General features: G+C 46.2%; 1 protein-coding gene across 1 annotated transcript; it reads right to left on the reverse strand.

Annotated features, from left to right (window-relative positions):
* Positions 1-3,174: 3,174 nt before the first annotated feature.
* Positions 3,175-11,114, reverse strand: LOC103554206 (sialic acid-binding Ig-like lectin 14). The gene is made up of 7 exons (XM_070558431.1): positions 11,026-11,114; positions 10,553-10,936; positions 10,060-10,338; positions 9,762-9,809; positions 8,277-8,534; positions 8,036-8,171; positions 3,175-7,899 (listed from the first exon to the last, which is right to left on the reverse strand). Exons 1-7 carry the CDS (start codon positions 11,060-11,062, stop codon positions 7,863-7,865), a joined length of 1,179 nt encoding a protein of 392 aa, XP_070414532.1. The 5' UTR covers positions 11,063-11,114; the 3' UTR covers positions 3,175-7,862.
* Between the last annotated feature and the right edge of the window lie 14,545 nt (positions 11,115-25,659).

Raw genomic sequence — 25,659 nt, forward strand, 5'->3', positions numbered from 1 at the left:
AATAATAGTATTTTGATTGAGGTGATATTCACATGACATAAAATTACTATTGATGGTTTTGGATGTGTGAGCTATTGGAGAATGAGGTGAAGCAGAAGCTAAAACGACATCGGATGATAAAATAACATGAACCGAAAGTTGCCCCTTGTGGAGTAAAGAAAAAGCATTCTTGAGAGTTCTAGACTCCATGACAATGGGATGAAGTCTTGAGAGATGGCCTCTTGGCCCCTGCAGCACAGTGACAGGAGAGAGACAATCAGGAAGAGACTTTCTGTGGTGGATGAGCTTTTGGAACATGATGCCTAGTATCCAATTTAAACTACTTTCTAACCTGGAGCTTCATTCTCTTCTGCTGTCCCCAAACCTTGAGTGAAGAGCATCACACAAAATATGCTTGAGTTTCGTGCTGGGGAAATGCCACCAAGAAGTCTTAGGTCTCATGTTGGGGGAGAGGACGCCAGCTTGCATATTACAAACCCCATCACCCCCAGGAATTCTCCCACATATTGTGGCGGGTTGGCTGCTTTGGTTCTTTGTAATTATTAAGCGTGGGAGACCCAGTTTCTTCCTGTGGCTTTGAAAATGTGAGCAGGATGGAGATGAGGGCTACTGGTTTGGACCATAAAAACTGAAATCTACTGCCACTATCTTGGAAGATATGAGCCTCGTGTAGTGCAATTTGCACAACATTAAAGCGAGAGAGAAGGAGCTGGGAACAAAGGTACAACCCCTTTGAGACTGTGGTATGCTTCATGAGGCAGGAAGTACGTGGAGGCAACAATCAAGGGCCCCACCTAGGAGAGGTATGGACCACGGGGAAGATGATTGGTTGCAGGGCAGAGAGAAAACTCAGGTGGCCATGAAGTCATCCTCTCTGATTTGGCTTCCTTGGATGGGGTATGTCTAGCTTGTATTCATATTTCGTTTGACTGAGTGTTTATAGAAATATTTTCTTTTGGTAAAATATATGCAACAAAAATTGCTACTTTGACCATTTTCAAGTGTACAGTTCAGTGGCATTAAGGACATTCACCTTGTTGTGTAACTGTCAGCACCATTCATCTCTAGAACTTTTTCTTCTTCCTAAACTGGAATTCTGTCCCCATTAAATGTTAACACTCCCTTTCTCCATCACCCCAGCCCCTGACAACCACCATTCTACTTTCTGTCTCTATAATCTGACTCTTGCCTGCACCTCATCAAAGTAGAATCATTAAGTATTTGACATTTTGTGTGGCTTATGTCCCTTAGCATAATGTCTTCAAGGTTAATCCATATTGGAGCATGTGCTAGAATTTTCTTCCTTTTTAAGGCTGAATAATATTCCATTGTATGTATTTGCCACATTTTGTTTATCCATTCATCCATCGGTGGACACTTGGGTTGCTTCCACTCTCCGGCTATTGGGAATAATCCTACTATGAACATGGGTGTACAAATATCTGTTCGACCTTGCTTTCAATTCTTTTCAGTATCTGCCTCGAAGTGGAATTGCTGGATCATATGGAAATTCTGTGCATAATTTTTTCAGAAATCACCACACCGTTTCCCACAGTGCCTGCAACATTTTGCAGTCCCACCAGCAACACACCAGGGTTATAATTTCTCCGCATCTTTCCTAACACTTCCTATTATTTTTATATAATGGTCATCCTACTAGGTGTGAAGTAGGAACTCACTATGGTTCTGATTTGTATTTCCCTAATAATTACTATAAATTAGTTTCCAGCCTTTAAATATTGGGAAGTCTCTTAAAATGATATTAAAGCCCAAATTTCCTTGAGAAATTGGAAGATCTGGCATTCTCTCCTGATGGTGACCAAAATGGGGCTAAGCAGGGGCCACCTCTTTTACTTTGCTACACTCCCCACCATGCACTGCGGTCTTCCTGGCACTCGGGCCAAAACTCACTACACTCCTCAATCATTTTCTTTACGCCAGACCTACTACACTCACTCACCACAGCTGCCTTGCTCTTGTTGTATTTGATTTGGGGGCTCCTGGAAAGGTTAATGCATTGATGCACCAAACAAAAATCCCACAGGCCAAAGAGTGTCTCTTTAATTCAACTGCTCAGAAATGGTCTGGTCCACCCCCAGCATGGTCAAGGCCTCCCTCTGCTGGACAAGATGTCTTCAGCATGTTGATGGTCCAGAGTACATGTCACATGAGACCTTCTCCATGGGAAACAAGTACATGCCGGTTCCGCCACCCTAACAATGTGAGAGATTCTTATCTTCAGGGAGCAGTGGTTGGTTTGATTTTCCATAAAGTGGTAAAACTGACTTGGATTCTTTTCTGTACGTTTGGCTCTAGAGTCAGTTATAACCACTAGAGGAGATGATTGAACTCATTGCTCACACGCCTTACAGGTTTGGCCCAGAACCATCAGCTTCATCAGTCAGTCTCCGAATTCCAGGGGTAGGAGGAGGTATAGAGCTTGAGGTCAGGCAGGCCCCCCGGCACCCATTTTCTGGATGGAGAGAGGCTGCCAGCAAGCCCAGCTCAACCCCCACCTGAACTCCTCAGCCTCATACTTTCCCCCATTACACTTAATAGTAGGGGATTATTGTCACAACACAATAAGAAAACTTTAAAAGCAGCCAAATATTTTTTTTTATTAAGGTTATGAAAGTTAACATCCTTGTGAAATTACAGTTGTACATCATGATTAGTCATGTTGTAGGTACACCACTTCACCCCTAGTACCTTCCCCCAACCCCCCTTTCCCCTGGCAACCACCGATCAGTTCTCTTTGTCCATATGTTAACTACCACCTATGAGTGGAGTCATACAGAGTTCGTCTTTCTCTGTCTGGCTTATTTCACTCAACATAATACCCTCAAGGTCTATCCATGTTGTGAATGGGACGACTTTGTCCTTTTTTATGGCAAAAGCAGCCAAATATTTTTAAAATTACAACTAGTTGCCTTCATGGAGTGACAATAATAATGAAGATGACATCACACAAGAAACTAAGTCAAGAGACGATGAAGTGATATCTTTAAAGATATTGCAAAAATATGCCACCCGAATTCCACACCCAGACAAAATATCATCCCAAAATTAAATTGAAAAAAGATTTCAGAGTAAAAGGAAGTGGACAGAATTGAACTCAAGTCAACTTTCATTATGGAAATAGTAAAGTAAGCTCTACAGGAGAAGTAAAAATGATTTATTTTAAAATTTTTTAATTATGGTAAAATATATATGACACAAAATTCCCATCTTAACCCTGTTGAATGTACAGTTCGGTAGTGTTAGGAATATTCACATTGTTGTCCAAAGATCTCCAGAAGTTTTTCATCTTGCAAAACTGAAACTCTGAACTCATTAAACATGACTCCCCCTTCTTCTCTCCACCTAGGCTCTGGTAGCACTAATTATATCAGAAATTATAATATCCATAATAAGACAAAATGATCCAAATAGAAGACAAGGGATGTCAGAGTGAATTTTGAGAAAGAACCTTAGCTATTTGAGAGGCACACTTTAGCCATAAGAAAACAAACTGACTGAAAAACAAAGAAGGAAAAAGGATTTGACCTGTTAACCATAACCCAGAAAACTTGTCGTTATAATGACGTTGGCAAGAAATATTTCTAAAGAGAAAGTTCAGTTCAATGAGAATGCATAATAACCCTGAATTTATATGCACCTAATAACATAGTTCAAAATACACAAAGCACAAGTTCATGGATCTTCCTTCTCTCAGGAACTAACAGAACAAGGAACAGAAATTCAGTTAGGGATATAAAAGATTTCAACAACAGAATAGGGCAACTTGACCTTAGTTACAGGTATAGAATGTTACACCCAAGAACTGCAGAAGATACATTATACCCAAGCAGGCAGAAAGAATAAGAAAGATAAAGCAGAAATCAATAAAATTGAAAACAGAAAATCCATTTAAAAACGATGAATGCAAACACTGGTACATTAAACATTGACATGAAGTTGATAAACTTCGAGCAAGATATACAAGATTTAAAAAAAGGTGAGAAGACACATTATCAATATTGTGAACGAAAAGAAGGACATCACTACCTACCCCACAGATATTGAATGGATAACAAGGGACTCGTACAAGCAACTTTATGCATATAAACTTAACAACTTAAATAAACGGACCAGTTCCAGGAAAACTGCACACTACAGTTTGACAGTTTCTCATAAAATTAAATATGAACTTACCATATGGCCCAGTAATCCCATCCCTAGGAATCTATCCAAAGGCAATGAAAACATATGCCCACACAAAGACTCGTACATAAACGTTTGGAGAAGCCTTACTCTTAATGGTCCAAAACTGAAAACAACCCAGGTGCCCTTCACAGGGGAATGGATAAACAAACATGATGCTTCTATATGATGGAATACTACTCAGCAAGAAGAAGAAATGAACTATGACCAGTCTCAAAGGCATAGTGCTGAGTGAAAGAAGCTGAGTGAAAGAGGTTACACACCACATGACTCCATTTCTAGGACGTTCTTTTTGTCTATATTTTTTGCTTGAGGAAGATTGTTGCTGAGCTCACATCTGTGCCAATCTTCCTCTATTTCATGTGGGATGCAGCCACAGCATGGCTTGACGATCTGTGTGTGCAGTGCCCAGAAAGTGAACCCACAAACCCTGGGCCACCAAAGCGGAGAGCACAAACTTGACCACTACACACCGGGCCAGCCCCTGTATGACATTCTGAAGAGATAAAACTGTAGTTATGCAGGATGGATCAGCGGTTGTCAAGGGTTAATTTTGCTTGGAAGCTGTAAATTATCAAGGAACAGCACAAGGGAGTATTTCAGTAATGAAATTATTCTATATTCTAATTGTAGTGGTGTTGGTTAAGCAAATTCATATCTCCATTAAAATTCATTGAACCGTACAGCAAAAAAATAAATTGTACTATATAATAATTTAATAAAAATTAATAAATGGGAACATTTGATAAGATCATTAAGACACCGGGATATGCTAAGATTTCATGACTGGGGCAGCCAGAGCAGTACACAAAAATGAGAAGGTTGACAAAAGAGATTTCCTTAAAAATTTTAAAACTCTTGGGGCCGGCCCCGTGGCCGAGTGGGTAAGTTTGCACGCTCCGCTGTGACAGCCAAGAGTTTCACTGGTTTGGATCCTGGGCGTGGACATGGCACCGCTCATTAGGCCACTCTGAGGCAGCGTCCCACTTGCCACAACAAGAAGGACCCACAACTAAAATACACAACAATGTACTTGGGGGATTTGAGGAGAAAAAAAGCAGAAAGAAAGAAAAAAAAAGACTGGCAACACTTGTTAGCTCAAGTGCCAATCTTTAAAAAAATTTTTTTTAACTCTCTCACATCAAAAAAGAGAATGACAAATGGGAAAAGAGAGTCACAAGTTAGGGCCAGCCTCAGTGATCTAGTGGTTAAGTCCAGCATGCTCCACTTCAGCGGCCCCAGTTTGGTTCCTGGGTGTCGTCCTACACTGCTCTCTTAGTGGCCATGCTGTGCTAGCAGCCCACATACTGAAAAATAGAGGAAAACTGTCACTGATGATAGCTCAGGGTGAATCTTCCACAGGAAAAAAAAAGAGAGAAAGTCACAATTTAAAGGACTCACATCCAGAATAAAGAACTGGAATAAATCAACACAAAAAAGACAGCCCAAAGTTCATTTTTAAATGGGCAAGAGCCCCAAACAGGCATTTCACAAAAGGAGATATTCAAATGGCCAAGAAATATATGAAAAATCTCAACATCATGACTCGTTAGGGAAATGTAAACTAAAATGACGATGACATACCAGCACAAACGGATTGCAATGGTTAAAATTGAGCAGTCAGACCATAAAAGTGTGGCTAAGGAGGTAGAGAGACGAGAACTCTCAAAACACAGCGGGATGTAAATCCACCTGACCTCTCAGAGAACTGTTTGATAGTATCTTCTACAGCTCAATAGACACCTACCCTACGATGGAGCAGCCCCATACCCACCAGGAAAAAGTGCTAGTGCTCCCATTTTCATCACAACATTCCTATCAAGATGATTTTTGAAAATCCAAACACTGGAAACTAATTCAATGCCATTGTACTTTAGAACAGATGAATAAGTTGGAAGTATGTTCACACATGAAATACTATATTAAAAGCAAAACAATACCAAGAAGAAAGATGAATTATTGATAGAGGTACCGACATGGATGAATCTGAAAAACAGTACTGAGGAAAGGCAACCAGACACTAAAGTGTGTACAAAGTCTGACTCCACTTCTATGAAGCACAAACACTGGCGATATGGATTCACAGGGACAGGGAAGAGGGAGGTGGTCCATTTGGGACTGTGTTGACTTGAAGAGCCACAAGGAAACCCCAGCGCCCTCAGCCTGCACTCAAGGCTCCAGGTATCCGATCTTCATTCTCTCCCACCCCTGTGTGTCTTTGGTTCTCCTGGTCCTCGCTGCAAGCAGCAGATACAGGGCATCCCCTCGCCGCCGGCCTGTCTCAGCTCTTGGCACCTCTTCGCCTGAGCTTCTTGCCCACTTCTCATCTTTCCAACCTCAGTTCAGCCCCCTTCCCTCTGGTAGCCTGACCTGACCACCAGGGTGGGTGGAAAGAGTCTGTACGTGGAGCCTGGTGGTGGAAGCGTGCGTGTGCACGTACATAAACATTCATCTAGTCATACTATTGAGGTTTGCTTATTGCACTCAGGTTAAGTCAGACATCAAAAAACGCTGAATAGACAAAAAGCCTGAGTGGAAACAGGTTCAACAAAAATAATAGAAGATTCAGACATAAATTTGCTCTAGAAATTCCCATGGAGACAGTCAATGGTAAGCTCCCGTTTTAGGTTTTGTTGCTTAGTAAAACTTTTGTTTATAATTAAATGTTGTGAGGTTTCATTATAATTATTATGAGATCGGCATCTTTAAATCGGGAAAGAAAAGCTGTGCTCCTGACCCTACTGTGTATCCATGTCTACTTTGATGGAGAAGTTTGGGAGACCAGAAACTCAGGTGTTAAACCAGGTAACTTCTGGGTAACAAGAGGGTAAGGCCCCAAGGTCTTTCCCTTCCTAGGGCTGGGGATGGAGAGAGAGTAGGTGGCAGGGGCAGGGTGGGCAGGACCAACAAGGACGGGTTGGTAAGAGATGCGGAGGGGAGCAGGCCGATGGGGTGTGTCAGTGGGCAGTCAGTGGGATGTCTACAAAATGATCATGTTTTTATTTTCTGTATCTTATGATGTTTTGACACCTTTGAAAGCTTGCTGGCCAGTGGGAGTCTGCCCTACCCTTCCCCCTACCCCCAGGGGTAGCCAATTCCTAGAGACAGCAAAGGGCTCTGCCAGGAGACCAATTCAGATGCAAACCAAGCAATCCTGAGTCCATGTCCCCCAGGAACCCCTTTATCTAACTCCCACACCCCAAGACACTATTTCTCCTGCCCCAATCGCCCAGGACCAGGTACCAGACAACTAGAGACCACCCCGGTTGCCCAAAGCCCACCAGAATTGTTCAAGCTCCCTGATTCTAAACCGTGTGCCCTGCCCTAACTTGTCTTTCCCGGGGAAACCCCAAGAAAGGCCCTGGCCTAGGCTTCCATGCACCTGCTTCTGTCTCCTGACGCAACCAGGTGCCTCCCCTGTGGCGCTGCCAGGAGTGACATGCCACCTTCTCTCCAGAAATGGAAGTAATAAAAATCTTCTTTCAATGGCATTGACCTCTCCAGGTTGCGAACTCCACAAATTGAAATCCGTGAGTATAGACGAGACAGGATTTGAGACGAGAGTTTCCAGGGAGGTGCCGAGAGGGATGTCCCCACGTCTGCCCCTCTGGGCTCCATGTCAACACCTCAGTCTCTTCTTAAGAAGGAGGCATCCTCAGTCAGGCCTTCAACCCTGCGCCCTGGGGCCCTCCACACCTGCAGATCCAACATGGGTCTCAGATCAGAGTCGCACACTTTGAGTTTGACTCCAGGCAGGATGGGACAGCTCAGCCCCACCTGGCACTCAGGGGCCAATCACTGGACTTCCCCAGAGAGGGCCAGGCCTGCTCACCTGGTGTAGTAGATCCAGGTGAGGCCATAGGTGAGGAGAAAGCCTGCCCCCATGAGCGACCCTCTGATCAGGGTGAGGACCAGGGGCCAGGAGCCCTGCTGCTCCTCAGTCACACAGCTGCAGGAAGAGGGGCTTCCTGGGGAAGGGGAGAGGGGGTGAAGTTCTGTCCCCAGACCCCAGTCCCTCCCACGGCCAAACACCGGACCAGGCTGCCCAGGCCAGCACCTGCCCTGCAACTCACTCTGCACAGAGAGGCTGAAGGAAACATGCTGGGAGCCCAGCGGGTTCTGAGCTCGGCAGGTGAATTCCCCTCCGTCTCCGGCCCCCACCTGGGGCAGCTCCAGGACCCCGGGTGCAGAGGGCTGGGATGGGCTCAGGGCTTTTCCTTCACGGGACCAGCTCATCGTGGCAGGGGGGTTGCTGTCAGCCACGCAGACCAGGCGCAGGGACTGACCCTCCAGGACAGGCAGCGATGCGCCGTTCTTTAGGGTCTTCAGGGCTTGGGGAGAGAGGCACAGCAAGGTGGGTGGAGCCAAGAGGTCCACCTCCCCCTCACTCTTCCCACAGAGCCAGAAGGAGAAAGGTGGGGCATGTGACCAGTGCGAGGGCATGGGTTCATCATGGCTCAAGAGGCAATGACCCTGGTGGTCAGGTCAGGGTGCCAGAAAAAAGGAGGCTGAGCTGAGATGGGAAGGATGAGAAGCGGGTGGGCAGCTCACGTGGAGATGTGCCCAGAGCTGAGACAGGCTGGCAGATGAGGGAATGCACCTGTTTCTGTTACCTGCAGGGAGGACCAGGAGAACCTAACACACAACAGGGATGGGCGAGAGGCAAGTCAGATATTTTGGAGCCTTGAGTGCCAGGCTGAGGGCACTTGGTTTTCTCCTGAGATCACTGGGAAGTCATAGCAGCTGTGAGTCCAGAAAACACAGAATCAGCACTGAGTCTAGAAAGCTCCTGCTGCGCCAAGTGGGGCCTGGAATGGAGGCACAGACAGGAGGTAGGGAGGTTGAAGCAATGGTTCAGGGTCAAGGACAAACCCGGAGCTGGGTCTGGGGCCAAGGGCAAGGAGAAGAGGGAAGTAATTGAAGAAGCAAAGTCCTTGAGACTCGCTGAGTCATCGGGTGGAGCTGGTGAGAAAGACAGTTGCAGAATCTTGAGGGTTTTAGGTGAGAGAATTACAGAGAGAGAGTCCTGGAAAGCACTGTGGGAGGCCGGCAGTCTCCATCCCTCCCTCCTTCCACGATCTGGTGGGCATCTCCCTCTCCTTTCCTGGCCCGTTGACTTGGGTCTGGGCATTTACACCCTAGGAGGTTGGCCCAGAGTGTCTGGGCCTCACACCTTCAGAGGAGGCTCCACATCCCACTGGGACACCCTTGGACTGTTTGGTGGAGGGAGAACAGAGAGTCCCACGGCTTCGGGAAATAGATTCCACGAATGCAGCAGGAATAGGACTAAGGAGGCTGGGGTGGAGCCGTAGGAGGAGAAGCACAGAGCAGTGCCATGGTGGGGCGAAATGGGCTTTGAACAAAGTGTATATGTGTGTGTGTGCACATGCGTGTGCATGTGTGCAGACGTGGGCACACGGGAAGTGGGGGGAGAAGGTGGCCATTTTTATCCTTGCTTTGCCCATATCAGATCCCATTCAAGCTCTAATACCCCCTCTCTGCTCAGAGTTGGACCCAGGGGCAGGTCACAACCCCAGAGAGGAGAGGTTCTTTCCTACCTGTGACATTTCTGGAGAAGATGCTTATGGTGAGGTTCTGTGGAGCATCTGGGATAGAAAGACATAGCCCCGTTTCAGAGGTGAGGAGGGGGATGGAAGTTGAGCCTGCACCCAAGGATGGTGGTGGAAACTGGAGAAGATGGAGGTTGCTGTTCTTCCTGCACGCTCCCCACCTGGACTCCCAGGGCTCAGATCCATGCTTGCGTGTTCGAAGCTTAGCTCACCCTCACTCTCTCCCTCTACTCTACACACACAGCCTCATCCGCCCCCAGGGACCAACCATCCCTCCAGCACTCACAGGAGATGTTGAGCTGGATGGTTCTCTCCATGGCCGCCTGTGCTCCTTGGTGTTTCACCCAACAAGTGAAGTTGGTGCCACGGTCTTGGAGCCTCGGTGTGAAGGTGAGCACTGAGGAACGGAGGGTCTTGGGGTCCAGCGAGTGAAGAGCCGTCCCCTCCCAGGAGAACATGAGAGGTCGTCCCCCTTCGCAGGACCCTGGCAGGCTGCAGGTCAGCTTTGTGGGGCGGCCAGACTCCAGAGGCTCCAGAAGGTGGATGTCAGGTTTCTGTGTCAAGTCTGAGGAGGAGAAAGAGAGATGCCTGGGCCCCAGGGGGGTGGGGACCCAGGGTGTGACCCTGAGAGGGACCAGAGCCTCTGGGTCCAAACTGACCCTGGTCCTGTATCCCTCTGACCAGCCCAGCCCAATGCCTGGAGCAAGGAATGTTCCAATGTTCTGTCTAAGATGAGGGTCTCCACATCCCAGGCTCCTCTCCTGGGGCCCCTGCTGTACCTGTCACCAGCAAATGCAGCTTCTTATCTCTGTAACTATAGTTCACATAATGTCCTCTCTCCACTCGGAAGAAGTAGATGCCTGTATCGCTCCTCCTGGCGTCTCTGATGCTCAGGGAGCAGTTGTTGGTCCTGGGGTCCCCGAGGAGGCGGAATCGGCTCTGGGTCTCTGTATCCACTTGTTGCTCTGGGTTGTTTGTGGCCACAGGCATAGGGTAGCGCTGGTAACCCCCATCCCGGAACCAGTAGATGTAGAGTTCACCAGGGGGATTCCTCCGATCCCAGGGGTAGGAGAAGGAGCAGAGCACGAGGACACACAAACCCTCCTGCACAGTCACTGATTCTGGCAGTTGGAGCTGGTACCCTGGATACTCCTGCAGGGACCCTGGGGGCGGGGGTGGGGGGACACAGACACTCAGCTGTGGCTCCAGCCCCTCCCCCTCCCATGTCCATCCCTCCCCCTGGGCAACTCACCCCCCCACAGCAGGGGCAGCAGCAGCAGGGGCACCATGTCTGCCCAGGCCAGAGCACAGCCCAGCTCTACTCCCTCTGTCAGGGAAGGAAATGCCCCAAATATGGGGTGGGGCCGAGGAAGCCCCAATAGGAAGGCAGTGGGTGACAGAGAGCTGTGTTCACAAAGGAAAGGGAACTGGGACACCACAGGCCATGGGGGGAGGTGGGGGCTGAGAAGCCATCCTGTCCCACCCTCTCTCCCATTTTCAGATGGGACTGGGAGCTACCGAGATGGTAAGAGGCTTCTCTAGACTCATAAGCTCCCATAACTCAGTCCTTTCTTCGTGCACCATTGTCTACACAGGGTAAAGAACAGCACCCGACCAGCCCCCTGGGGATTGGAGCCTCTGGGTCTTCTGGAAGATCGAAGAGCAAATTCACTGTCATATGATGGGAGCCCTGAGGACAGGAGCCCAGGCGACGGAGGTGTACCCCTCTGTCAGGAGAGAAGGTAAGTTCTCAGGGACAAATGCATCAGGTGGACATGACTTGGTCTACAGGAGTCATAAGAGATGTTGTCCCCACCAGTGACCCTGGGGCCTCCTGACCCCTTGAACTTGACTCCCCATTCCCATCACTGTCCTCATCCCAGGCGGCCTCAGACTCTGGCCCTGGTGTTGACGCCCAGAGCAGCCCTGAGGGCCGGCATTGGGAATGCAGAAGTTGAGTGCAAAGGAGTACTCGGGCTGGAACCCAGACCCCTCACCCACCACCTGTTCAACTTTACCAAAGTTACTCAGCCTCTCTGTGCCTCAGTTTGCTCATCTAAAAAATAGGGACACTGTTAGAAATACTGTGTGAGGATCAAATGAGTTCATATATGTCAAATGCTTAGGACAGTGCATGGCACTGAGTATTTGCTCATTCCACTAACGTTTCATGGACACCTACTGTGTGCCAGGCCCTGTTTCAGAAAGGTGAGTCAAAAACTAGTCAGAGGAAAAGCATTTAATTAGGAGACTAAAATACATTGTCTCTTAGAGAATGATATATTTTAAGGAAAAAACTGAAAACAAGAAAGCAGAAGAGAGATCGTTGAGGGCTGCTCAAATTTCTAAAAACATGGCTGGGGCAGGCCTCATGGAGAAAGTAACATTCAAGTAAAGACATAAAAGAAGTGAGAGAATGAGTTCTGCGGGTATCTTGGCAAAGGTGGTCCATTCTGAAGGAAAGGGGTGTTCAAAATTCCCAAGGTGCAGTTTGAGTCTGAAGGCAGGAAAAAAACAATGTCCCAGCTGGAAGGCAGTCAGGCAGGAGGAGTTCCCCTTACTCATGGGAGGGTCATTCTTTCTGTTCTATTCAGGCCTTCAACTGGTTGGATGAGGCCCCCCTACATTCAGGAGTGCAATCTGTTTTACTCAATCTACTGATTTAAACATCAATCTCATCCAAAATTGCCCTCACAGAAATAGCAAGAATAATGTTTGGCTAAATGTCTGGGAATCCCATGGCCCCATCAAGTTGACAGAAATGAACCATTACACTGAGTGAGTTGTTGTAAGTGCAACAGCAATTCTGATGTGTGTGTTTTTTCCACATCACCAAGGAATTAACTCCAACCTGACTCTATTTACCTAGAGATAGCTTCAGATGCCACAGGTTCAGGGCTCCAATCCCACAAGACCGCCCTCCACCTCAGACGCCAATTGCAAGTCCAGATCGTCCCCTGCTCTTTTGACCGACTGGCTATAGATTGGAGGTTCCCATGACCCCCTCCTCAGATTTGATCGATTTTCCAGAGTGGCTCACAGAACTCAGGAAGCCAGTTTACTTACTAGATTACCAGTAAACTAGATTACTGGATTATTACAAAGGATATTAAAGGATACGAATCAACAGCCAGATGAAGAGATTGTGAAATGTGAAACAAATATGGGGTCACTTATGTCTAAGGGCTTTAAAATGGAGCCAGGAAGCTGTTAAGGAAATAGGTCTTATTCACGCTCTCAACAGGCAGAACGTGAACTTTTTTTTTTTTTTTTGGTGTGGAAGATGGGCCCTGAGCTAGCACCTATTGCCAATTCTCCTCTTTTTTTGCTTGAGGAAGGTTGGCCCTGAGCTAACATCTGTGCCAGTCTTCCTCTACTTTGTATGTGGGATGCTGCCACAGCATGGCTTGACGAGCAATGTGTAGGTCTGTGTGCCAGATCTAAACCTGTGAACCCTGGGCCACCAAAGCAGAGTGTGCAAACTTAACCACTATGCCACTGGGCCAGCCCACAGAATGAGAACTTTTGAACTGAGTCAAGACACAAATATTCCCAGAACGCTGAGAGAAACCTGCAGCTTGTCACTGTGACTTTTACCTCCCTTTAGCCAAAGTCTTAGCAATCAATTACATTTAGCCAAGATTGGCTTTCTGCGCCAACCCCAATCAACATTCTTTGTGATGCAAACCTCCCTCTTTTGCCTTGAAAAGCCCCTGCCTCTTACTCCCCAGCGAGACACTATTTGGGTTACTACCCGAATCCGTGTGCCCCGAATTGCAATTCTTTGATCCCACATAAACGCCTCTCTGCCTCTCACTTCGGCTCTTTATTTTTAGGCTAACAAGATGCATAGGGGAAAGTATGGGGAAAGGGCACGGAGCTTCCATGCCCTCTCTAAGCTCACCACTCTTCCCGCATCGCCATGTGTTCACCAACCTGGAAGCTCTCCAAACTCCATCCCTTTGGGTTTTATGGAGGCCTCATTACACAGTCATGACTGATTAAATCATTGACCATTGGTGACTGATTCAACCTTCAGCCCCTCTCCCCTCCCCAGAGGTCAGAGGGTGAGACTGAAAGTTCCAACCCTCTAATCACGTGATTGGCTCCCCTGGCAGCCAGCCCCCATCCTGAGGGTCTTTCCAAAAGTCACCTCGTTAACATAACAAAAGATAACTTTGTCACTTAGAAAATTCCAAGGTTTTTAGGAGCTCTGTGCCAGAAACAGGGACAAAGACCAAATATATATATTTCTTATTAGAAATCACAGTGTCACAGGGGTGAAGGCAGTTCAGGGCTCAAGCAGAGAAGGGATAAGATCCAATTTGCTGTCACCTGATCACTCTGCTTGCTGTACTGAGCCTAGACCCCTCCCGGCTGTGACAATGCCCCAGGAGTGAGATGGAGGCACCCGGGTCTGGGTGGGTGCGGTGGAGTTGGTGAGAAGCCGATGGGTTAGCAGTGTTTGTTGACAGACAGCTCAGATGCACATTGGGGGAGAAAGACAAAGGGCAAGAACTACGCCAGCATTTTTGGCCAGAGCAGTTGCAGGCGTGAAGCTGCCATTGTTGGAAAAGGGAAAGACTTTCAGAGTTTTTTTTTTTTTTGAGGAAGATTAGCCCTGAGTTAACATCTGCTGCCAATCCTCCTCTTTTTGCTGAGGAAGACTGGCCCTGAGCTCACATCCGTGCCCATCTTCCTCTACTTTATATAGGGATGCCTACCACAGCATGGCTTGACAAGCGATGCCATGTCCGCACCCGGGATCCGAACTGGGGAACCCAGGGCCGCCGAATCGGGACGTGTGCACTTAATCACTGCACCACAGGGCCGGCCCCCAGAGATTTTTAAAGAAGAGATTTGGGAGCTCAATTTGGGACATGTTGGGTTAGAGATGCGTATCAGACACACAAGTGGAGAATCAGCAGAGGGTGTTTGATCGGCGCGAGTCTGGGGTTTAGGAGAAAGTTCTCACTGGATGCACTAACTTGGAGTCATCACTGTACAGAGAGTATTTAAAGTCATGAGCCTGAGTGAGGTCACAAAGGGTGGGAGTTTAAATGGAAAAGAGATGAGGACCATCTCAGGGGGGTTCTGTGGGCTGAGTATCAGACCCAGCTTCCCGCTGAAAATATCTACAAATACAAGAGGGAAACAAGTCATTGTAAATCTTCTTAAAACCATTGAAGGGCTGACAAGAGAGAAGAATTTTCAGTGCAAAATCTAAGATAGGGTGAGAGCTGTCCCAGTGGCATAGTGGTTAAGTTTGAGTGCTCTGTTTCAGCAGCCCAGGGTTCACAGGTTCAGATCCCAGGCACAGACCTGGCACTACCCATCAAGCCATCCTGTGGCAGCATCCCATAAACAAAATAGAAGAAGATTGGCACAGATGTTAGCTCAGAGCCAATCTTCCTCACCAAAAGAAAAAAAAAAAAAGTAGGACATAGTGGAAATTCAGAGAGGGAATCAGAGCACCAAAGCCACACGAGCCCTGGGGGAATTTTGAACGTGGCAGACTTGAATTTGGGGCTTCCTGGGCCTAAGGATAAAGTCAGACTAGATGTAGAGGAAGGCTGGGGACTTCTGGTCACATGTGTCTTCCTGCGTGCTCCCAGGCTTCATCCAGGGGGACAGAGACTGGAGCAGGGTCAGCCCCACCATCCATCCCCGCCCCGCAACCCTCTGGGGTTCCCGGTCATTAGTAGAGAGGGCAGAAGCATCTCTGGGCTGGAGGGTCAAGATTCTGTGCTGGGATTTCTTCAGTCTCTGACCCAAAACTCTGATTCATCTATTAGGAGTGTGAACACAGAAAAGGTTGGCGAGTGGGAAGGAAGTTGCATCCAGAAGCCACAAAGTGTGGACATAAGGACCCTGGTTCAACAGAAAAGGAAGTCTCCCCATTACATCTCTGAAGCAGGAAGGACACACGGTGGGGAGGAGGCTGGACCGGGCAACCTCAGAGCCAAATATGTGGCAAGAGCTTGCCCGAGAACAAAGCCAACAGAGGACAGCAGAGCTACGGGGCTAACAAATAAAGAAAAAGGGCTTTGGTGACGTTGACCGAGCTCCGGAACCCTCTGTGCCTGAGGCCAGTGTCCTTCAGAACTTTTCAAGCTGAATGAGTCAACACTGCTTTTGTTTTGTTTTGTTTTCTCCATTGGGCCAGTTTGAGCTGGAAAGATATTGTGTGTGTCTAACACAACCTCTCCCCTAACGGCCATGACCACACACCCTTCCCTACTCTGCCTCAGCCCGTGAAGCTGCCAAAAACCACCCCCGTGAAATTTGATTTCAGTTTCACTGTTCACAACCCATCCGTGGATTTCTGGGAAGGATGCTGACATACGTTCATGCTGTTTAACAAGTCCCTCTCCGTCGCCCATCAACATAAAATGAACGTGACCAAAACCAGTTTCAGAAATCAAGGCCAATGCCCCAGCTTAGGCTGCCATAACAAAATTCTACAGACTGGAATCTGAAACAAAAGGAATTTGTTCCTCGTGGTTCTGGAGGCTGGGAAGTCCAAGATCCAAGCCCTGGCTGATTTAGTTCCCTGGGAGGGCTCTTTTCCTGACTCGCAGATGGCCGCCTTCTTTGCTGTGTTGTTACATGGGAGAAAGAGAGAGACAGAGAACTCTGGTCTTTCTTCTTCTTATAAGGACACTAGTTTCATCATGGCGGCTCCACCTTCATGATCTCATCTATACCTAATTACCTCCCAAAGGCCCACCCCCCAACACCATCACATTGGGGGCGGGGCTTCAACATACAAAATTTAGGGGGATGCAAACATTCGGTCCATAGCAACCAACCACATGAGAACAAACGGAGGCTATTCACTCAGGGCTTGCTATAGTAAGCAAGTTGGCCACCATCACTCGTGTTTTGGCAGCAGAGGGTTGGGAAAGCTTCATAGAGAAGAAGAGAGAAGGCTTCAGGGGTACTCTGATCAGAGGCTGTTGACCTAGGGAAGCTGGAGTTGGGCTAAGTAGAAGCGGGGTGTCTAGTGTGACTGGTTAGGGTACACATTTGGCTTTTTCTGGTTGGTACTAGAAGCAGGAACAAAAATTAGGGAGGCCAAGTTATTCATAGAGTCCTGGACATTTTGGATGGATACAGGGGTTATGGTTTGATTTCCTCAATATGTTGCCAGAGACGTGGTCTGACTTCCTACAAGTCTGACTTGTCGATAGCAGGCTGGCTTCTTGGGTCGGTTACTGTAAGTGATGGGTCAACTTCCCGGGCTGGTTATGACACACTGTCGATCAGAGTTCTATTTTTACGTAGGGTCTGAGATCATCCGTTTGTGTATTCAGCCTCTCAACAGTGTTGTGGAAAAATCTCCATATTCAAGAAGGCCTATGAAATTCATTTCAGGGAGAGGACCTATACACTTATTTTTCAAAGCAAATCAGTGACTTTTCGAGTGTCTAAACAGAAAGCCCAGGACTAGTCAGGAGGTTGAGCTGAAGAATTGGCTAAAATTTCTCCACCTAATAAAATCACGGGAATCCTAAGATTGTGGCTAAGAGAGAAGAGACTGTGGGCGGCATTGATCTTCGTGGCGATGGAGGTGATGGGGACGGGAGCTGGTCTTCTTCTGCCGTGAGAGATGAGGCCCCAGCAGCATGGCGACAGGAGATACACAGCTGGTATGAGGCTCCATGGTGTGGAGATGGATGCTGGGGATTAATATCCCATTTAGATTGCTTTCTTGTTTGTGTGGCCATTCTGTGCTACCGTCCCTAAACTTTTACTGTGTTACACATAATACCATTGGATTAATAGTGCTGGAGAATGCAAGAAAGACGTTTTTGCTCCCATGTTGGAAGGAAGGACATCACCATGCATTTGACAAAGGGGAGAATTGTATCATGCACAGCAATCCTCACAGTGTGCAGAGTTGGCAGTTTTGCATTGAATGTGCTTTGGTGGCAGGGGGGTTCCAGTTATATTTTTCCAGATATTAAAAATCCTGGAGGGCTGCAGGATTTGGGGGACCTCTGGTTTGTACCACATGTGATATTAAAATCCCTGGGGATATCAATCTGCTGTAGAACAATTTGCACTTAATCAAAGGTGGACAGAAGGAGCTGAGAACAAAGGCAGAACCCCTGTCTGAGAATAAGGTACAACATTGGGGGTGGGGGGACATAGGGAGGAAATTCTGCAGGGCTCCACCTAGAATGAGTGTCAACCACAGGAAGGACGGCGTCCACACTTGAGCATCAGTTCCTCCAGAGCTGAAGGGAAAACCAGGCACCTGTGAAGAGTGTCTCTCCCTTGATCCGGCTTCCAATGAGCAGGCTAGATCTAGGCCATATTTGTATTTTGTTTGGCTGGAATGGTTTGGAAACATTTTCACTAATAAACTTAAAACATTCAAATATTGGGAGATACCTCACAATAACCCAGATTTTCTCCCAAAATTGGAAGATCTGGCATGCTAACATAGTAGCAGTCAGCTGAGGCTGAACAAGAACTGACTGCTTTAACTTTGCTGCACTCCCCACCATGCCCTATCGTCTCCCTCCACTAAAGCCAAATCTAGGTACCATTTGTCAGAACACTTGCCCAGTTGGTTGTTTTCCTTACATATTCATTTACCATAACTGCCTTGTCCATGTGGAGATTTGATTTGGGGTGCCCTGAACCTACCGAACAAAAATCCCACAAGCTGTATGGTGTCTCTCTCTAATTGGACTTGGCAGAGGTCAAGTTCACCCTGAAAAAGGGAAGACAGCTCAAGGGCGCCCCCTATTGGACCAGGTGAACTTAGCATTTTTGACATATTTTAGACACAAGCTTAGGGAGACCATGTTACCAAAGTGCAAGTTTGAACCTCCAACAAAAAGTGTACAAAAAAAAAAAAAAAGAAGAAAAATGACACAGCAAAAAAGACATCTGGTTTCAACTCCAACGTGTAAAGGGCTTAGAAGGTGTCACTCTCATTCTTAGAACAAGAAAAGGCTGAACAAATTGGGAATCAGTGACTTTTCTTGGATCCATCAGAGAACTGAGATCACCAAGCAAGCCACCACCCCAAAATCTAGAGGGACTGGCAAATCCAGAAAGTTACAATTGAGATCTGTTTACCTAGAGCAGAAGCTACTGGAGTCATAAACTGACAAGGACACTGACACAGTGGTTTGGACAATTTGGGGAGGCTGAGTGTGGGTTACCATGACAGTGAGAAACTCCTGTGGCTCTTGGTTTTAGGGGTCCCCACACTTTCACGGATTTTGCTTTCCAGGAACCCCACCAGGTTTGCATAGTGAAGAGCCCCTCATGGCTCCACCAGGCAGAGCAAAGAGTAATCATTGCTAAATTATGCCGAGAATGTTCTCCATCACATAAGCCTACCCTCCAGGGAAAACTCTTTAGCAGGGATTTTCCCATTTCTCTAAATCCTGCACACTCTAGCCTTCCTGTGTCACGTATGGTGGGTGGAGGGAAGCAGAGATTCACTTGTGAGGACCACAGCCCAGGGACATGGGCTCACTGTTGTGTGGGACTCAGCCTATAGAAGATGATGCTATCGGCTTGGGACACCTCAGGCACCCACCCAGCCCATATTACTTGTAGCCAGCCCCCACAGGCATTTCCCCGACCAGAGCTGATGTTGTGGCTGGACCAGCCCCTGTGGTTCTTATTTTGACTGCAGGACGCACTTCAGAAAAAAACATCAAGAAACTTGGAGGAACAAGATTTACTGTTCACAGGCGCTGGAAGGTACACTGCGCACCTGAGGGCCACACGGTAGAGAGAAACAGAGGGAGTATGGACCTCAAGCTCTGCCTTCATTGGGGTCTGAGGGTGGGATGTCCAGGGTTTCACTAGTTCACTCTTTATTGGATAATTTAAAATGTAAGAGAGAGAATCAAGGCATGGGGAGTGAGGTCACTCAAATGGTGAGTTATCTAAGTTACAGGGGACTTTCTGAGAGAGGGACCTTCATGGATGGGGTGTCCTAGTTTTTTATCTGGTTGTTTTGCCAGTAGCCCTGTCATCCAACTGGCAATATGTTTATTCAAGATAAACGTCTTTTTAAACGGATGCCTCAGCAACCAAAATCTTAACATCAAATGTTTATACTACACACACTAAAAAGCTGAGATTTAATCATAAGATGTGGTGGGATGAATAATGATCCCCTAAGAGATACAGGTCCTAATGCCCAGAACCTGTGAATGTGACCTTAGGTGGCAAAAGAGATTTTGCAGATGTGATTAAGGATCTTGAGATGGGAAGATGATCCTGAATTACCTGAGAGGGCTCTAAAGGTCATCACAAGGGTCCTTAAAAGACAGAGGCAGAGGGAGGTTTGACTACAGGAGAGGAAAAGGCGATGCGACGATGGAAGCAGAGACTGGGCTATGTGCTTTGAAGATGGAGGAAGGGGCCACAAGCCAAGGAATACAGGAGGCCACTGGAAGCTGGAAAAGACACAGAAGCAGATGCTCCTCTCAGAGCCTTCAGAAGGAACCAGCCCTGCTGACATCTTTGCTTTAGTCCCGTGGAACTGAGTTTGGATTTCCGGCCTCCAGAAATGAATACGTTTGTGATGTTTCAAGCCACTGAGTTTGTAGTAATTTGTTAGAGCAGCCAAGGAAACTAATACATAAGACTATAGAATGCTTTTCTCAGCCACACCTGCAAGGTTCTGGGATAAGAACAGGGGGTTACTGCTGAACGAGGACACAAGGGGAATTTGAAGTGCAGCACCTACAGCTACAGAAAACGTTAAACGCAGCCCAACTCCTAGTCACATTAACGTAAACCCTAACACTAAAGGCCAGTTTACCTCAGCTCCTATCCCTCCATACATCACGTCTGGCTTTCAATAAAAAAAATGTCAAGGCACGTTAAAAGGCAAAACAAAACAAAACAAACAGCAAATGACAAGGAGGACACACGGGAACTTTCCACACTTTCTGCTCAATTTTGCTGTGAATCTAAAAAATTAAGTCTGTGAAAACAACCCTAAAGTCTGAAGAAACTAAGCATCAGAATCAGATTCAGACATGACACAGAGGTTGGAACTGTCACACAGGGAATTTAAAATGGCCGTGATGACTATGTCAAGGTTCTAAAGGAAAAGGTAGACAACATGCAAGAACAGATGGCAAGGCAGCAGAGAGATGAAAGCTCTGAGATAGAATCAAAAGGAAATGTTAGAAACAAGAACACTGTAACAGGGACCAGCCCCGTGGCCTAGTGGTTAAGTTTGCAGGCTCCACTTTGGTGGCCCAGGGTTTCACTGGTTCGGATTCTGGATGGGGACCTAGCATCACTCATCAAGCCGTGCTGAGGTGACATCCCATATGGCAGAGCCACAAGGACCTACAGCTGGAATATACAACTATGTACTGGGGGGGCTTTGGGGAGAAGAAGAGGAAAAACAAAGATTGGCAACAGATGTTTGCTCAGGGCCACTATAAAAAAACCACACATACTATAACAGAAATGAAGAACACCTGGTCTGTCTGGCTGACGGCAAACCCTGCCTCCCCTCTGTAACACTGAGATGGGGCTGGGAGGAAAAAGCCCTCAGCACCTAGGGTCCCGGCTCAGGGAAATATTGATCTCTTTAAAATATCGAATATTCTAATTCACTAACATGATATAGCTCTTCTTTAGAGCTTCTTTAATTTGTCTCAGCAACATTGTCCAGTTTTCAGTGTAGAGGTCTTGAAAGTATTTTGTTAGATTTACTTTGAGGAATATCGTGATTTTTGGTGCTTTTTAAAAAGATATTTTTTAATTTAATTTTCTGATGTTGCTAAAATAAATAAAGAAATTATTTCTGCATGTTAATTTTCTTTTTTTTTTTCTTTTTTCTTTTTGGTGGTGAGGAAGATTGTCCCTGAGCTGACATCTGTGCCAATCTTCCTCTATTTTGTATGTGGAACGCTGGCACAGCATGGCTTGATGAGTAGTGTGTAGGTCCACACCCGGAATGTGAACCCAAAAACCCTGGGCCCCTGAAACAGAGCGTGTGAACTTAACCCTACACCATTGGGCCAGCCCCTGTATGTGGATTGTGCATACAGCTACTCTGCTAAATTACATATTAATTCTGGTAGTTTGTTTGTATATTTTCAATTTTCTATGTACACTGTCTTGTAACTGAAAACAGTGATATTTCACCTTTCCCTTTCTAATCAATCTGCCTTTTATTCCTTTTCCCACTTCATTGCACCCTCTAGTGACTTCATCACAATGTTGAATGGAGTGGTCAGAATAGACATCCTTGTCTTTCTCTTGACTTTAGGGGAAAACTGTTCAGTATTTCACTGTTCAGTATAACTGGAAGCCCATGCTACATAAATACAGTGAATCCAGCGCCGCTCCCCCCCCCCCCCCCCCAAAAAAAAAAAAAAATTCTGGATCATATTAGTTTACACACAGATTTTTGAAACTTTTTAAATTCATTGGTCACAGATTAACATTTGGAGATATCTCGCACTAATATGAATGCCTAACTTCTCTTGAAAATTTTGACTATCTGGCATTCCCGTATGACAGAATTCAGCTGCCCGGCTTTATCCTGCCGCATTCTCCCATCAGGTGCTGTGACCTCCTGAACTGAGGCCAGAGCTCAGGTACCATTTGCCCCATTGTTTTTCTTACCCCAAGTCTGCTACACTTATTTCCTATACCTGCCTTTCTATAGATTTGTATCTCCCAGGAAAACGGATACTGTGACCCATCACACAAAACTTCCTCTAGACGGCGGTTTTCCTCTCTAACTGAATTCCTCAACCGTGCATCTTGTTCAACCAGTCAGGAAAGCAATCGAAGTCCAAGTGCGCCCTCTGCTGGACAAGGTCCGATCAAGCGGCACGCTTGACTGGTGAATCACGGCGAGACCAAGATCCCCAACTTCTTCCAACACTTTTTTTAAAGATTTTATTTTTTTTCCTTTTTCTCCCCAAAGCCCCCCACCGGTACATAGTTGTATATTCTTCGTTGTGGGTCCTTCTAGTTGTGGCATGTGGGACGCTGCCTCAGCGTGGTTTGATGAGCAGTGCCATGTCCGTGCCCAGGATTCGAACCAACGAATCACTGGGCTGCCTATAGCGGAGCACGCGAACTTAACCACTCCGCCACGGGGCCAGCCCCTCTTCTAACACGCTTTTGACAAATAATAAAGTAGAAAAGGAATATAGCATGAAAAAAAATTATAAAGAGTACTTTATTGATTAACTGAATGAAAGGAAAAAATGGTAGACGTAGCAGCTTCCTACTTACAAGGAAATTAAAGAACTTTCTTTTTAGGTGTAAGCAATGATAAGACAAGAGAACAAAAATGGAACTAGAAAACCGAGAGGAAATAATTAAGGAGCAAATAATGACAATGAAAAATTAAAATGGACTTAGAAGCGTAAAATACAATACTCAGCACACAGAAAATAAAAACCAGGGGCATTAAGTCCAGGGTCAGGAAAATTGCACAGGATGCAGGAGAAAGAAGCGGGGGGGGGGGGGGGGGAGGCAATGCAGAGAGAAAAGGGGTCAGCTCTGGAGGAAGCAAATTACCTAGAGACTTTTTTGTTCAATTCCTTGCTAATAACAAGGAAACTTGGGATGAATGGATGATTTTTCAGGAACATGTAAATTACAAATATATATATATTCTCAAGAAGAGTTGGACACATTAAACAGATTGATAACTGCGAAATAAATTGACAGGATCATATTAAATTATTTCAGACTATCAACAAGCAGAAAGTTCTGACAACATAAACTAAAGATAAAAATTTAAACCTTCCCGATTATCCATACAAAGCCAGCACGACATAATATAAAAATCTAATATAGGGGGCCAGCCCCATGACCAAGCAGTTAAAGTTCTGCGCGCTCTGCTTCGGCGACCCAAGGTTTGTGGGTTCGGATCCCAGATGCCGACCTACTCCACTCATCAGCCATGCTATGGAGGCATCACACATACAAAGTAGAGGAAGATTGGCACAGATGTTAGCTCAGGGTTAATCTTCCTCAAGCGAAAACAAGAGGAGGATTGGCAATGGATGTTATCTCAAGGCAAAATCTTCCTCAAAATGAAAAAAAAAAACACTTAATATGGTAACACAAAAAAGGAAAATTACAGACAAATCTCCCCAATGAATATTGATAGAAAATTTTTCAAATAGATGCTAGCAATAGAAATCTCCAATAAATTAAAAAATATATACCATGGCCAAATGGATATTACCTAGGAATACAGGCATGATTGAATGTTAGAATATCTATTAAAGTAAATCTTCATTTGGATAGATCAAAGGAGACTACGCATATCGCTTTGTTATATGCTGAAAGGGCACTCTGAAAATTCAGGTAGCTTTCCCAACAAAAATCTCCTTCTCTAGGATTATTTCCTCAATCTAGAACTCTATTTCCCTACCCATCAATAGGCCACATAAAGCCAAAACCAAGTTAAATGCTTCTATGTAAAACACTACATTGACCCACCCCAGGACTCGGTCTTTGGACCACTTCTCTTTGCCATCTTTACTCATTCCCAAGGCAATCTCATCCAGTCTGAAGACTTTAAATTCTATAAAATATTGATAACTCCCAAATGTGTATCTTCATCCTAGTCCTCTCCCCAGAGCTCCAGACTCACACACATGGTTGCCTGCTTCCGTATCTCAGACGCATCGTAAACGCATCCTGTCCAAACCTTACTACAGACTTCTGCCTCAAGCCTGCTCTTCCCACAGTTTTCCTCATCTCTGTAGATGTTAACTCCATTTTCCAGATGCTCAGGCCAAAGATCTTAGAGTCATCCTTGTCTCTCCTCCATCTCTTACACTGTATATCCAGTCAGAAATCCTCTCACATTCACATTCAAGATGTATCCAGAACTCGTCCTCTTCTCCTTCCCTTCCCCTCTATTTCTTTCTCTTCCTCTTCTGATCAATAGAGCTCAGCTATGACAGAACGAGACGGATACCTGTGCAGATAGGTGGCCTAGAATGGGTTGTCTTAAAGAGAGAGAGAGGGATTTCTACCCAAGAACGTCAGAGAGGAATGTCAGAACCTGAGCCAGAGGAGGAGGGCATTTGCATGTGTCTGTACTTGGGAATGACCTGACACGGTGAGGAGGGAGTCCTTGGTGAGATGGGGTGGGCTGGGGACATCCCAGCAGTGGAAGAAAAGCCAAGCAGGATGAGGAGGATAACCTCACTGTGGAGGAACAGTAGCTGAGACAAGGAACTAGTTACACACAGGGGCACTGATCAAATAAGTAAATACGTTATGAATAATGGGAAACAGGTTTCTCATTCTCAGAGAAGGGATTTACACATAGGAGGAGGCAGAAAGTTAGAGTGACCCATGTGGTATTGGATTGGAACTGGAGGTAAAGGAGAGAACTCATGGATTTCAATATTTGTTTTATGAATGAATGAATGAATGAGTGCAGACAAGACACTGCTTCCAACAAAGTCAAGAACAAGACAATGGCGCCTGCTATCACAATTATTATTTAACGTTCCAACAGTGGGGTTCTTGCTTGCAAAGGAAACCCATTTGGATTAACTTAAGCAAAAAAGGAATTTGTTCGTAGGACCTTGGGCAGCTGACAGATTGGATGAGAAAGCTAAAGGACCAAGTTTAGAAAATGGGTCAGAATCCAAGGGAAACAATGAAAGGAGAATCATCGCCAAGTTTGCCTAGGGACAGCCTGGTTCCGTGCCAAGGCCATCAAAGTGAGCACTGGACCCTTCTTGATGTCTTTATAAAGTCTCAGTGTGAGTTCAGTCAGACACCTGCACACCAGCCACTAGGTTTCAGGGAAAGCAAATATCTAGTCTGTAGGTCTTTAGTGGCCGGACATGGAACCTCACACAATGATGGAATTCCTAAGTAGAGAGAAATA

This window comes from Equus przewalskii, chromosome 9, assembly GCF_037783145.1.
Source record: "Equus przewalskii isolate Varuska chromosome 9, EquPr2, whole genome shotgun sequence".
Lineage (NCBI taxonomy): Eukaryota > Metazoa > Chordata > Mammalia > Perissodactyla > Equidae > Equus > Equus przewalskii.